Below are 15,000 nucleotides of genomic sequence, written 5' to 3' on the forward strand. Positions count from 1 at the left end.
CTCCAGGGGTCGGCCAGTTGTTGGTGTCCCCGAAGTCGCCCACCTACACACACACAGCAGAGGGTCACTCATGTTCAGGGCGTTTCTCAAAGTAAACACACACACACACTTATGCACACACACTCACCTTTCCTCCTCTCCTCAGTCTGCTGTTTCCCGCCTTCACCACCTTTGTTGGCCCAGAATGCTCTGCGGCAAAAGAAAACAGCCGTTACCATGACAACACATCCATTATCTGCTTAAAGCGACAGTCCGCCCAAAAGTGAATATTTCCTCACACACACACACACACACACACACACACACACACACACACACACACACACACACACACACACACACACACACACACACACACTCTCTCTCTCTCTCTCTCTCTCTCTCTCTCTCTCTCTCTCTGGGGACAACCAAGATCCACTTACCTGGAAGCAAGTCTCTGATATAATATACATCTAAAACATGAGGACCTGCATAAATCACATCAACACTTGAATATCACCGGTATTAAATCACACCAATGTTAGTGACACTAACTTAAAACTGAATAATAGGGATGTAACGGTATCAGAATTTCACGGTACGGTAATACCTCGGTATGAATGTCACGGTACGGTATTTATTGAATCATTTACAGGAAAAACAAAACTTATGAAAATACTCCAAAAAAGTGCCAAAAGTGTCAATGACATACAAATTAGCCATCTATCTGTAAGCTTTGAAACAGGAACTTCAATTTTAATAACAAAAAAATTAAACCATGTAAAAAAATAAAGTTTCAATTTAGTATTGTTGAAAACTCATCACATTCAACATTTAATCACTCACTCACTTAGATAGAGATGGGTTTAAAGGAAAATTATCATATAAATATAATCTGGTAAAAGCTGGTATCTCTGGGTATTTACAATGTCCCCTGCAACAGAAAAAACCCTCTCATTTGGGACTGAGGTTTCTGGGACAGAGAGATATGACTTGGCCCAGGTTGACAGCAGTGGGTAACGTTGTGCATTGTCTTTCCCCCACTTGAGAAGACAAACCATGAGTGAGATAGAGGTCTCATGTCTGCATTAATCTGAACAGTGTGCTGTGTCACACCCTCCGTCCCACCCTTCAGTAGGCGTGCGACAACACCACTCTTGAGTATGCGCGCTCAACCCCCCCCCCCCCGCTTTACAGTATGCGCGCGACAACACAGCTGATCAGAACGCGTGCGGCGACAACACCCGCTTCAGGTTCGATCATTTCCAGCTCTTTTTGATGGCCGCTTCTAGCAGCACACTCCATTTCCGCATTACTGGATCTGTAGCGACAACAGACCGCAAGGATGATGGCCAAGCCTGGGCTGATGGGAATTGTAGTTTCCGGTACCTCCCATTCGCTTCATTCGCCTGAGCAAATTTTCTCAGAAGACCTATAGTTTTACCGAGAAATGCGACTACGCTAATATCGAAAAAAAATTATATTGCAGTATGATGGTATTTACAATACCGGTACATCCCTACTGAATAAACATAAATTTACACATAAAGTAAAGACAGACTCAACGGTGGGCTACACATCTGTGTGGGTCTACTACTGAGAGCATCTAGAGGAGAGCTGATGTAGAGCAGAAGCAGGGCATTTAGGAGACCTGCGAGCCCCATATTGTGTGTAAGAGCATGTGGAGAGCGCGAGGAGCTTCAGCATTCAACACACTGAGCTCACACTGCTGTCGCGGCCCATCACCATCAGCCGTTTCTCAGAGGAGCACAGAACCCTGCAGCAGCTCTGATACAGGAGTGTGGAGAACACTACACAGCGCTGGGGTTCTGTGCTGGTCTGGGCTCGACTGACGTGTGTGTGTTCCATATAGAGTGTGGAGCTGACCGCTCAGTTGGTCACGCGTCTCACACTGCGCTCGAGAACTGACCCTTCCAGAGCTCCTCATCCATCTGTGATCGCTCAGCTCACGTTCTGAAAGCTGTGTGTGTGTGTGTGTGTGTGTGTGTGTGTGTGTTCTGGGTCAGTGATGCAGCAGGTGAAGACTGACAGTGCTGATCATGGATATATCCGTGTATAACAGATGATCTGCAGTCATGTGTGTCCACCGTGTGCCGTCTGATGCAGAACTCATAGCCAGAGCCGTCCATCAGCTCGCTCTCACCACACTGACACACACTGCCCTCTCCTGCGCTGTGTGTATGCTGACGGGGAGAGTAACCTAAGCAGATGAAGCCTGCGCCTCTATTCGAGAAGAACTGACCCGTTTAGATGATTCTGGACAGGAGAGCAGAGACACACTCAAACACACTCACCAACACTGAAACACACACAACAGAGCAGCGCTACTGAACACACACACACACACACACACACACACACACACACACACACACACACATCAGATCTGCTCATTGACAAACACTGCAACTATATGTGTGTGAGAGATCTGGAATGCATGGTCTATGAGGACACAAATGTGCATAATGACAAAAGTGAATCACTGAACATCTGGAGGCCGGTGTGAGGGCTGTGTTTAGGGTCTGCACACACACACACACACACACACACACACACACACACACACACACACACACACACACATACACAGTGTTGCTGTTTGTGCCGGATGTAAACACGGCACTGACCGCAGAGTGGGGGAGAGTAATCTGGCTGATCTGAGGTCAGTGTGCTGTCAGAACACCAGCGGCCCTCTGCGTCTGATCACATGACACACACACACACACACAGAGAGGAACTCTGGATAACCAGGATCTATTCTACACTTATGCCACGGCTGATGTTGGGTGCTCTCACTTAGGTCCGCGTCAGGGATAGTCCAGATGTCAGGCTAACAGAGGGACATTAATAACAGAGCAGAGGCTAACGGCTAACAGTAACACACCTGACACACACACACGTTAAACACCGCAAACCTCACCGACACCGCGCGTTAAGCCGCTCTCTCAGCGAAAAACCGAGAAATCAGGCGGTTACCGCACACCGGCAGACTCCACGGCAAGCACGTGGATCCCGCACGTGTCCTCCGACAACACACAGCTGAGCCCGCACACACATACACACACAGACAGACAGACAGACAGGCAGACACCTCGGACTGAGTGATGGACAGACATTCCTCCACATCTCTGATGAACACGCGTCACCGGGTCTGGCCTGTCAGAGCCGCTCACACACACACACACTCATACACACACTACAGGCCGCTAATGCTAATGCTAACCGATAGCCATTTGTTCAGAAAAGCCGCAAAAGTGAGCGAGAACCGGCCGTCCTGCGTGTGATCAGCTCTCAGGCTTTTAGATAGGCCGGTTGTGTGTGTGTTCCGCCGGTACTGTGTGAGTGTGTTCGGTTATGTGTGTGAAGAAGCGCTAAACCGAGGCCTACCGCGGCGCTCCTGCTGTCATAAGTGTGTGTGTATGTGTGTGAACGGAGAGAGAGAGAGAGCTGTTCACAGTCACACACAGCGCCCGGACACTGACACACACACACACATACATACACACACACACACACACACACACACACACACACACACACACACACAGACTGACCTGCCGCCGGCTGGCCGTTGACGCCGCTCATCTTCTTGGTCCACGGGTTCACCTTGGGCAGCGGGGCTTCGCTGATCTCCCTGCCGGCCGCCTGCTCCTCCTGCCCGGCTCCGGGGCTGCCGCTGTCCGCGGTGTGGCGCTCCTGCAGCGGGTACTCTCCGTCTTTGTGCTGCGGTTCCTCCGGCTGCAGCAGCGGGTTGTTCGGCGGCAGAGTCTCCACCTCGGTGGCCATTTCTGCTCCAGCAAACACGCCTCAGGTCCGCCGCAACGTGCTGTCTAACGATCCCTTCTCGGCCGCGGAGCCACGCGCGCGCTCCTCTCCAGCCCCAGAGCAGTCCGGCCTCAGTCTCAGACGCGGAGCGGCGATTCCGGTTAAAACATGTAAAAGAGCGCCGGTTAAATCTTTAAAAACGCGGAGCGGCTGCGCTACACTCGGCAACGTGAAAGAACCACGCGTTGAACGGGAGCGCGCACGTACGCGAGCGGGGCGTGACCACGGCAGACGCGCCACCACGTGACTCTGCGCTTCGATGGGGAGTTTGTGCTGAAAAACTTTAATTATCAGAAGAGTTTAATCATCCAGCACTGATGCTCACACCCTCACTGACGCCGCACAGTACTGGGGCACACCACAGAGAGATTCGCTGTCGAAGCCTATTGAAGAGGACTACACTGCACACACTACAGCACAGCTCTGCTAATGAGTGCTGCAGCACACTGTACTGCTACTGTAGGGAGCTGACTACTGCTGTAGTGCACACTAGACATTACTGCAGTCAACTGTGCTGAATTATAGTGTACTGTACACTTCAGCCCTCGGCCATTCTCTACAGCACTGTAGATTAGCTGTTTAATATGCATTAGCTGATTAATTATTCACCTTAAGAATGTGAGTTTAAAAAAATAGATATCGTTTGTAGATTTGATGTGGACTTTAAAGTGCTTCGCATGTCCACACAGACAGGTACACTTGAACACACACACACACACACTCTATAGACACAGCAGAGACGCAGCTCGTAGATGGGCAGAACAGAACAGAACAGGTCTCGTTTAAAGGCAGATCCTCTTCATCAATCACCTGTATGGATGCGGCTACAGCAGTGTTGCTCTTCTTCTCTGGTGTTTGCAGCTCTTGTTCTCCTTCGTGATCATTTCTGCTCATAACTGAAGTTTCTTCACCGCTGTGTACACTCTCTCTCTCTGTGAATGTGCATCGGAGGGTGTGTGTGTGTGTGTGTGTGCCATTGTTGAGCAGCTCTTCAGTGGTGTACTCAGCTGTGAATCGGCTCCATCAGCAGCTGGTCAGCAAATCACAGCCGATGCTTCTGATGCTGGATTAGCTCAATATGCAGAGCGACAGACACACACACACACACACACACACACACACACACACACACACACACACACACACACACACACACACACACACACACACACACTCTCTCTGACGGGAGGGTTATCCTTGTTTACAAACTCTGGCATTATCATTCATCATTCTCCTTCAGCTCAGTCCCTTTATCCATCAGGGGGCTCCATAGCGGAATGAACCGCCAACTATTCCAGCATATATTTTACATAGCTGATGCCCTTCCAGCTGCAACCCAGTACTGGGAAACACTCATACACTACGGCCAGTTTAGTTGATCAGTTCCCCTATAGCGCATGTGTCTGGACAGTAGAGGAAACCCACGCCAACAGAGAACATGCAAACTCCACACAGAAACACCAACTGACCCAGCTGGGACTCGAACCAGTGACCTTCTTGCTGTGAGGAGACTGTGCTGCCCACTCTGACGGTATCTGTGGTGTTAAATCAGACGGCCATTTCAGAGCTGAATCCCAGCACATTTAAGCCCCGCCCCTGGTCAGATCACATGGTGTCGTGGGGACAGGTAAACGACAAACGGCCGCCATGACACAACATTCAATCGTTTTTTCTGGTGTAATGTGGCACAGTTCAGGACAGTTGGCACCATGCCTGCGACACCTCACCACACCAGCGCAGAGGCTAGCATGCTACATGTGGTTCTGGTTCTTCTGGATGAGCTCCGTCTTGTGGCTGACACTGCGCAATAGCAGCTCATCATTGCTCTGTTTTCTCGGTAGGTGCTGCTGATAATGCGCCGGTCAGCTGATCAACAGGCTGCAGATTTACTCATGCGTGGGTCACGGGTGGAGGAGATCAGTCGTTGGTTATGCAGACTTTATCTGCCTTTTCTAGAATATGAAGGTGTGTTACCTGACACACACATGCAGACATCTCCATCTCACAGCGAGTGTCTGAGTGCTCTCAGCCTCCAGCAGAGTGTTCCTCTGAGGTGATGTGGGAGCATGTTCAGTGCTGTGAACACTGCAGAATTCCTCCTGCTGATCCAGACGTGTCATTAACAGTTAAATATCAGCGTCTCCGACACCCTCGATATCACACTCTCATCTGATTCAGGCTAGATTAGTATTAAACACACCAACACAATCTCAGCGCAACTCCTGTTTTGGTGCTGAAGCACATGTGGGACTGTGTTGACTGGCTTTAGCTCAGGTGTTATCGGTTATTCTTGTTATCAGATAACTGAGCAACAACACATACATCAAGATTAAGAGACACAACAGCAAACCAGGTTAGTCTCAAAAAGAGATTTCTCCAAGATGAGTACAGGACTGATGCGTCTGAACCCTCCACTGCTCCACTATACGGCTGGAGGATCTGTTTGGCTCTGAGGAAAAAGAGGATTTATTAATACTCCACTGTGATTGTCTCTGTCATGTTTTAATATGTCATTCATTTAAAGATCATGTCTTGAACATCAGATTTTTCCTCAGTGCTGATGCACTTTCACTTTCTCCATCTCACTCGCAGCACATTCAGGAGAGGGAGTTTAATACGCTGCAGGAAAACAAACGCTTCAATTACAGAAGAAAATGTCTAAATATTACAGGAACCATGAGTTTGATCCTGTCCATGTGGTAATGAATGCCCTTAAATGATGCAGTATTCAGTGGTCTGCAAGCATCAGCGTTTACTGATATAGTGATACTGAGATGAGAAATACGGTAGTGCAGCAGGCCCGGACCCAAGCAATTTGGCACCCTAGGCAAGATTTCAGGTGTCGCCCCGTCACATCGCAGTAAATCCCACTGTATAGTCATAAGAAGCTAAATAGCTTTTTGATCGACTGCTACAAGCTGCGAAAACGTCAGATAAATATGCCAATGCAATTAACATTAATGCTGAATAGATCTAATATTTACACATTTGCTTGAGGAAGGAATGATGAGGGTAGTTACATTACTATTACTATTTTCCATAACATCTATGCCTTTCCATAACATTAGCTGACGTCAAAACTAACAGATAGCACTATAGCTATTTACTGATTAGCAATCTGTCCAACACTGGATGTAAAAAATATGGGACAACCATAAGACAGTGTCACATCATAGGACAGTGTCTTATTGACTGTGGTGTTTCGTGCAGATCTTCAAGTAATATATATATATATATTTATAATGATATTTATTCATCTTTGCTAATGTTGGTAAATGGTAAAAAAGTTGTTCGTTGTTTATTCATGTTAACTCACAATGCATTAACTATCGTTAACAAGCATGACTATGGACTTAATTCATGCATTAGTAAATGCTGTACATTAATGATGCTGTACAAGTGTTGTTCACACTTAGTTTATATTAGTTAAACCGTTAACATTAACTAATTAAACTTCTGTAAAGCGTAACTGTTATGTTGTTATTTTATATTTGTATGTAGTTTATATTTATTTTGTTATATTTGTCAATGTATGTGTTTTTGAAACATTTCACCATAATCTATGTTCAGTGTTTGTTCGTGATGCAGCATTATAAATACATTTAGTAATGATTAAGTATTGTGTATTTGATTTCATTACTGGACATATTAATACTGAATGCAATTGTGTAGGCTAATACAATATTAAAAAAACAACCTGCGAACCGAGCGTGGGCCGCCAGCAGACACTTATTTAATACCAGCGGTCCGATGGCGGATCACCGTGGGAAAAGCGGCAGCAGCCCCTGGAATAGCCATGAGCAAATTGCCAGTGGACAGCACTCGTGACTGCTTTGGGACATAACGCTCATCACAGACCTCTCAGGATGACTGACCATGAAGGAACATGTAGTCTGGCACATCTGTTACCCACGACAAGGCAGGACTTTATCAAGACGAAATCACATACTCCGACACAAATGACCTCCATAACCGACAATAAAACAAATAAATCAGACAGATCAGATGATCAGGGTCACGCACACACACTCACTCACTCACTCACTCACTCATTCGCACGCACACTCACACACACACTGCTGCACAGTAGATGAGTTCAGCATGGGGAGTGTGTCTGCGGTCCTCACAGCAGGAGCTCAACTGCAGCTCACCCTCGTGGACAGGAGAGAGTGCAGTGTGGCACTTCAGCAGAGGATCGCCGAGTTTGATGATGAGTATGATGAAGACTACACTTCTGCACATCACTGCTGTCAGACTCCACCTGACACCACACAGCGCTCGTCTGTGTTCTGTGGCTTAATCAGCCTCATTTCCTCTGCATTTGTTTGATTATTCCTGTATATTGACTGCAGACGCTCGCTGCCCAACACCATCAGCCCAATCGGTCACAATATGAATGATCTCTGATCGTGAAAATGCTCATATTGTGCTGGATAACCCAGATAATCTGAACACTGCAGTGACATATGCTAGCGGCTGAGAGCAGATGATCATCATCCAGACACACATCTCCCACAGACAGCAGCAGCACCATGAGGATGAGGATAATGATGGAGGAAGACTGGAGTAGTGCCACAATCACTGTATTTAGTCAAAGAATTAAAGAAAGAGGAGAGGAAACTAACAGCAGACTGTGTGGAGCAGGAGTACAGCGCTCCAGCACAGCACAGCAGCACGCTAAACTAAAGAAGATCTCGCAGAGGAACTGAAGCATGCGGCTCTTCTGGACAACACACACACACACACACACACACCGCAGCAGCATGGGCAGGCACGAGCGTCTCTGCATGCTTTCACTCAGGTCCTGTGCTCCTGACCATGGCTTATTCCACCTGTTTGCTGCTGTCTGACTTCTGGTCCAGCCGGCTCTTGCTGCTCTTCACCATATAAATAAAGTACGTGAGCGTCTCCTTCTCGTTCACCGGGATATTCCGGAAATGACGGCTCACAGTCTGCGCAGAGGAAACACACACTTCATCATTAGAGAACAACACACACACACACGCGCACACACACACGCACACACGCGCACGCTGCATTATGATTGGCTGATGTACTAGACACTGGTCATTATGCTGGGTATAAATGGTGTGTGTGTGTGTGTGTGTGTGTGTGTGTGCGCAATACCTCTGCCAGCTGAGCTTTGTTCAGGCCGGGCCGGGTCTGGATCTTGTAGTGCCGCTTGTAGCGTCTCAGTGTGTTGACCTGAAGCTGGAACAGATCCACCTGACACACACACACACACACACACACACACACACACACACACACACACACACACACACACACACACACAAGTAAATCCACAATGGAATGAAGGAGAATTGGAGGATTTCTGAGAGTCCAGAGTCTAATCATCTGAAACACTCCAACAGCAGAGCCACACACACACACACACACACACACACACACACACACACACACAGACACACACACACACACGTGCAGCAGCTGTACCTCGGGCACCTCCACCTCGTGGTCCGGGCTCTCTCCTCCATCATCGCTGGTCTTCCTCTTGCGTTTGTTCCTCACGCTCTGGATGAAGTTCTTGTGGAAGTCACAAATGTAAAGATGTCGGACCTGCAGAACACCCACACACACACACATTAACACACACTCAACAGCACTGATGGAGAGTGTGTGTGTGTGTGTGTGTGTTGGCAGAGCGAATACAGGCCTACCTTTACATTAAAACACACACCTGTAGATCCAGCCTCAAACACACACACACAGCAGACAAACACACACACACACACTTGTAACTCCAGCACTGCCACCTCTCTCTCTCTGTCTCTCTCTCACACACACCTGCCTGTGCTCCTCCGCCCTCAGTAGTGCGCTCTATACAGTATAACTAAGCTGTATGATGGAGCTCAGACGTACTGCATCCGCCATGTTGTCATGGTCACATGACGTGAGTTGTGTCGCTTCACTCCCGTTTCATCATTATGCATTATGGATTAGCTGAAATGCTTTAGTGCATTATGGGATAGCGCAGCGTCCATTTGATGCGCACTTCAGAATCTCGCCGGCAGTCATCTGCCATGCGGCCAACTCTGAGATCCGACACACCTCTCGCCTCGCAGAGCACGGTTTCTGGAGGAGCTGATGAGCTCAGAGCTGCGCACCGCTCAATAAGTCCAGTGGACTCAGACACGGCGCTGAGCGAATCGACGCGGTTCTTCAGCCTTCCTAAAGCACAGAAGCGAAGCGAATTAGATGCACGAATGAAGCGAGTGAACTCAATGTTCACATGATTCACCCGCGCACGCCACGTCTGCTGAGAACACTGCATTAGAGAGGAGGGTGTCAAGGGTTAGGGTTGGGTGCGGCTGGACCGGAACACCAGCCTGCGCTCCACACGGAGGAATAACCCCGCCTTTACCAGTCAGAGGGGCGTGGCTATAAGTATTGTGTGTGAAGCATCGAACTGACGTCATCGGTCACCGTCCTCCAAACACGGAAGCAGATGCTCAGACTTTGATTAAAGATTACCAAAACATTTTATTCCGCGGATTAACTCGACGGAGGAACTGCTCAGCTGAAGAAGAACAGCGCAGATACACACTCGACACACGTCTGTCCCCGAGGCCCTTCCGTAGCCTCATCCCGACTGACCGGAGAACTGGAGACACCAGCGGAGCGGCCCACTTCAGGAGTTCAGACACACACACACACACACACACACACACACACACACACACACACACACACACACACACACACACACACACAGACTCACGCTCTTGTCGATGTCCAGCTTGAGCTTCCTCTGGGAGATGCTCTTCTGGATCCTCTTGCTGAAGGACGCGTTCCCCGCCGGCCGCCCGCACCGCTCCGCGTCCTCTATCAGACAGCAGCTCTGCCCGAAGAACGGCGGCGCGGGCGGCCCGTCATGGCTGTCCTCCTCCGTGCTGAAGCCGTTCATCCCGGAGACCGGACACCGAGCGGAGGAGCACAGACCCGCGACACCCGGGCTGAAGAGCCGCTACTGACCCACCGAGCGCGAAAACACCGTTACCGAGCGGACACCACCGCCACAACACACATACAATGAACACGTCCTGCCAGACACCGGAAGTCGTATCCTCGAAAGCCCATTGGTTGATCTCGCGATAGGGCGGGTCTCTAAGGCTGCATCCGGTCTTCCGATTGGCTGCCGCGGCTGTCCGTCAAAACGGCTCTTCCTGCTCTCCCGCCGCTGCGTCACGAGCACGCGCTGAACTTCACAAAGTCAAACGCGAAGTCTGACGGTGGAAAACAGCCGATTCTGGATCAGATCACGGATAAACCTGATAAACCCGAGCACGGAGAGCTGATGTTCGGTCAACAGCTGCAGTTTACCGGCAGAGAACACGCAGCTCTCATGAAGGAAAACCCCAGAAGCGCTGCACACTAGTGAGCGCTCCCTCATCAGTGAACACTTCCCTATAGTCTGCATTCTACCCTGTAGACTAATGAGCACTCGGGGTCAGAAACATCCGAGTAATCAGCTTTATCAGGGCTCCGGCCGTGTTTCCCTCATCATCAGTGTCTGCCCTGATTAAACACCTCAGAGCTCTTACACCGAGTACACACACACACACAGGAGACTGATAAGGACACTAGTTTGGAGGAGAATCTCAGACAGCATTAGAGGTTTCTGCATGTGAGCTCTTCATGTCCGGCTCCTGCATATCAGCCGCTGTGTTCAGCAGGAGAAACTCGCCTTCCTCGAGTAGATGATGAGGAGATGTATTATTGTGTATTATTGTTCTCTTTAATAATGATCATATACTCATATTGAACATCAGCATGTGATGGAGACATGCTAATAGTGTCTGTCCTCTGCATTGAACATTAAAGCTGCTGTAAGAGAAACACACACACTCAGAATAATGCAGGACTTTAATATCTGAAGAGTTCATATAACAGATAAACTGCAGCCGTGATGAAGAGCAGAGGAGCACACACACACACACACACACACACGCGCGCACACACACACAGCCTGTGTTAGCTATGAATAATGATGATGATGATGATGATCAGACCTGCACATTCATATTCGCTAATAATTTAAGATCAGCAGTGAACATCATCAATGCTTCAGTATAAAAATACACCTGCTACATCACTGACAGCGTCTGCAGATCACACACACACACACGCACGCGCACACACACACACCTGAAAATAGTCTCTGCACAGCCGAACAGCACACAAGATCTGTAAAAATACCCAACATCTGAAGAGAGATAGAAAAGTGGAGCAGATTCAGCAAAGGCACAGGAGTGACACACACACACACACACACACACACACACACACACACACACACACACACACACACACACACACACACTCCAGCAGTGAACACACCTTCAGCTGTTAAATACAACACTGTGTCTACTACAGCAGAAAGTGTGTGTGTGTGTGTTAATAATATAACAGATGAAAATAATGATGATGATGAAGATGATGATGAAGATGATGGAGTGATCCGGCTGTCGATGCTGACGCAGAACTGAGATGGAACACATCGGCTGCTGCTGCTGCTGGAGATTCTCACACATTCTCTGCGGTGTGCAGCGGTGAACACACTGATGATGGAGAAGCAGCTGCATCTAAACAATGCGTGTGTGTGCGCGCGTGTGTGTGTGTGTGCATGTGTGTGCAGCAGCAGTGAGAGTGTCTCTCTGTCGACCAGGAGTTCATCTATATACACACTCACACACGAGCACAGGCGCAGACACACAGGCGTTATGTGCGCTGGTTGAAGGAGTCCAGCACGCTGCTGTTGGTGTTCTGGAAGACCCACTGCTGGCTGGAGGACGAGGCGTCGCAGGAGCTCATGAGGAGCCGCTTCTGTGCTGCGTCTGCTGATACACAACTGTTGCTGATCGGGTGGAAGAGACTGCGGTCCTGCAGAGACACAACAAGAGTGTGTGTGTGTTACTGTCACTCTGATCATGACACACAGTGAGTGTGTCTCTCTCTCTCTCTCTGTGTGTGTGTGTGTGTGTGTGTTTCTCTCTGTGTGTGTGTGTGTATGTGTGTGTACTGTATATGTATGTATGTATGTATGTGTGTGTGTGTGTGTGTGTACTGTATATGTATGTATGTGTGTGTGTACTGTATGTGTATGTATGTGTGTGTGTACTGTATGTGTGTGTGTGTGTGTGTGTGTGTGTGTGTATGTATTGGACAATGACAGTGAAACTGATGGCCCGCTGTTGTGGCCCACCGACTGGTACAGTACAGTACGGGTCAGACGTTCCTCATCTCAGATATAGACACGCAGCGAGCGACCGCTAACAGCTCTCTGGAGAAAGTGTAAGCGCTCATGCTATAGCCGCCTGGTGAGCAGCAGCAGGAGCTTCTACAGGGCAGACTCTGCTCTTCCTCTGGGCTCGTGTCATCAGTGTGTGTCTGCGCTCGGCTCATCATTATCTGTGTGTTATGACGCTGTACTGTCTCGCTGTGTGTTTAATTAATGATTCTGTTCATTCTCCTGCTTGTGTATGCGTGAGTGACGGATCTCTTTAAGCCAATAGCGTTCAGCTGCATATATGGCTCCGCCTTCTGGTACCCTTTTGGTGGGCTATTCACCCTTTGCAAAGGGTCCCGATAAAGTGGTTTTGTGAGCGGTTCTTCTTCAGAACAGTGTTCAGGTCACTGCTGATGCTGCTGGAGGAAAACCTGTCCTGACTCACTCCTCCAAAACAGCAAGTGCTCAATAATGTTTAACTCTGGGTACTGTGCAGGCCATGGGAGATGTTCAACTTTACTGTCTTGTTCATCAGACCGCTCTGTCTCCAGTCCTGCTGTGTCTGACCCATCGGGTCACATGCTCCTCCAGAATGGTTGGGTAGTCCTGGGCAGTGACCCAGCGCCCATCTAGCACCAGTATTGGCCTAGGGAACGCCGTGATGTTGAGTCCAAACCATCACTGATCCCCTCATGCTGGACTCTGGGCATCAGCGGTCTGGGTGGGCCGCTTCTGTTCTCCACACCGTAACTCCTGCATGTGGAACACAGTGGAGCTGACGGTGGAAGCGCAGCCGGACGACTCTTTCAGACAGCTTTCTCTACCTCCACAGCTCCTCCTGCTGGATGTGCTGCTTCTTCTTCTTCTTCTTGGTGGTCTGCTGACATTACGCTGGACACCGCTGCTCTTGATCATCACACACACCTGCTGTCTCGCTCACAGACACACAGCAGCACTGTGTCCTCTTCTGAGCTGTGCTGTGTCCCCATAATGCAGTGTGTGTGTGCAGTGTGTTCTGTGCTGCTCCTCTGATGATGAAGCTTCACACTCGGCTCTAATGCTGGACTGAAGATCAGTCGCAGTCTACAACACCTGTGTGTGTGTGTGTGTGTGTGTGTGTGTGAGATTCACCTTCCTGTATGCCCACAGCTGGTTGCCCTTCATGCCGTGGCAGTCGTACAGTGTGACGGGGCTGTTGTGCGATACCGCGTCGAAACAGACCTTCTTAGTGTGCAGAGGGTCTCCCACGCGGATGTCCTGCCGCCAGCCGAAGGTGAACACCTGCACACACACACACACACACACACACACACACACACACACACACACAGAGAGTTAGCCATATTAGCAGTTAGCAGTGTGTGTCTCTAGTGCTAGCGCTGTTAGCGGTGCGTGTCTCACCTGCCCGTGGCTCCAGCTGGGCTCTCCGCGGCTCCTCAGGCATGGTTCCAGGCGGATCGGGGACCCGGAGGAGAAGTGTTTGCTCTCCACACACAGCCCAGTGCCCACGTTACGCAGCTGGAACACACACACACACACACACACACCTCCTCATCAGCAGTGTTCAGGTGTGTTTTCTGTGATTCACACATGGAGGACTGTAATACAGGTGTACACCAGGGCTACACATTACACACTATTACTGCAACACACACACACACACACACACCTCTCCCCATGCGGCTGCCGGAGGCTCCACGGGCGGGTAGTGTTTGGGCAGGTCCCAGGCCACCTCCTCCATGAACCAGCGGAAGCTCCTGCAGTGCAGCCGGCTGCGCAGCTCCTTCTGCTGGGACACATCACCTGACGACAGGTGCCGGTACTCCGGACGCCGCTGGTACAGGAACTCTGCATACTCGTCCATCCACACCTCCGCCACACGCTTCAGGTTCTGCAGTACACACACACACACACACATCAGCTGA

General features: G+C 49.5%; 3 protein-coding genes across 34 annotated transcripts in view; all 3 read right to left on the minus strand.

Moving 5' to 3' along the window:
- Positions 1-4,019, minus strand: part of larp1 (La ribonucleoprotein 1, translational regulator) — a 16,973-nt gene extending 12,954 nt beyond the window's left edge. Inside the window, exons 1-3 of the mRNA XM_087301990.1 lie at positions 3,555-4,019; positions 128-189; positions 1-43 (exon numbers count right to left, since the gene is read on the minus strand). The exon at positions 1-43 is cut by the window's left edge and continues 23 nt beyond it. Coding sequence (XP_087158116.1) covers positions 1-43; positions 128-189; positions 3,555-3,786 — 337 coding nt within the window. The 5' untranslated portion in view covers positions 3,787-4,019. The remainder of the gene's footprint in view (positions 44-127; positions 190-3,554) is intronic.
- A 3,707-nt stretch (positions 4,020-7,726) lies between these two features.
- On the minus strand, positions 7,727-10,901 carry sap30l (sap30-like). 2 transcript variants are annotated; one of them, NM_214703.1, is made up of 4 exons: positions 10,568-10,822; positions 9,283-9,405; positions 8,953-9,051; positions 7,727-8,777 (listed from the first exon to the last, which is right to left on the minus strand). In NM_214703.1, the coding sequence occupies exons 1-4, from the start codon at positions 10,751-10,753 to the stop codon at positions 8,649-8,651; spliced, it is 537 nt and encodes a 178-aa protein (NP_999868.1). In that variant the 5' UTR covers positions 10,754-10,822; the 3' UTR covers positions 7,727-8,648. The 2 variants fall into 2 exon arrangements, with proteins under 2 accessions (NP_999868.1, XP_087155348.1); XM_087299222.1 differs by having other exon boundaries at positions 8,393-8,777; positions 9,283-9,451; positions 9,513-10,901.
- Positions 10,902-11,348: 447 nt separating this feature from the next.
- The window catches only part of galnt10 (UDP-N-acetyl-alpha-D-galactosamine:polypeptide N-acetylgalactosaminyltransferase 10 (GalNAc-T10)), a 32,141-nt gene continuing 28,489 nt past the window's right edge, over positions 11,349-15,000 (minus strand). For 2 of the 31 annotated variants that reach the window (XR_015519709.1, XR_015519693.1), the window contains exons 9-14: positions 14,745-14,966; positions 14,477-14,593; positions 14,207-14,356; positions 12,095-12,729; positions 11,963-11,994; positions 11,695-11,815 (exon numbers count right to left, since the gene is read on the minus strand). Coding sequence is in view for 11 of the 31 variants with exons in the window: in NM_001441919.2 (NP_001428848.1) it covers positions 12,568-12,729; positions 14,207-14,356; positions 14,477-14,593; positions 14,745-14,966 (651 nt within the window). In the remaining 20 variants the exon portion in view is untranslated. Of the gene's footprint in view, positions 12,841-13,332; positions 14,357-14,476; positions 14,594-14,744; positions 14,967-15,000 lie in introns of all 31 variants that reach the window. The other 29 variants (XR_015519710.1, XR_015519695.1, XR_015519708.1 and 26 more) reach the window with 25 other exon arrangements.

Source organism: Danio rerio, chromosome 21 (genome assembly GCF_052040795.2).
Source record: "Danio rerio strain M-AB ecotype USA chromosome 21, GRCz13ab, whole genome shotgun sequence".
Lineage (NCBI taxonomy): Eukaryota > Metazoa > Chordata > Actinopteri > Cypriniformes > Danionidae > Danio > Danio rerio.

Excerpts from the sequence above, each read along its gene's own strand:
- sap30l (NM_214703.1), bottom strand. The coding sequence starts at position 10,753 with ATGAACGGCTTCAGCACGGAGGAGGACAGCCATGACGGGCCGCCCGCG. Across the intron at positions 9,406-10,567 it reads AGCTGGACATCGACAAGAGC|GTCCGACATCTTTACATTTG; the intron begins GTGAGTCTGTGT and ends GGTGTTCTGCAG. Across the intron at positions 8,778-8,952 it reads ACAAAGCTCAGCTGGCAGAG|ACTGTGAGCCGTCATTTCCG; the intron begins GTATTGCGCACA and ends TCCTCTGCGCAG.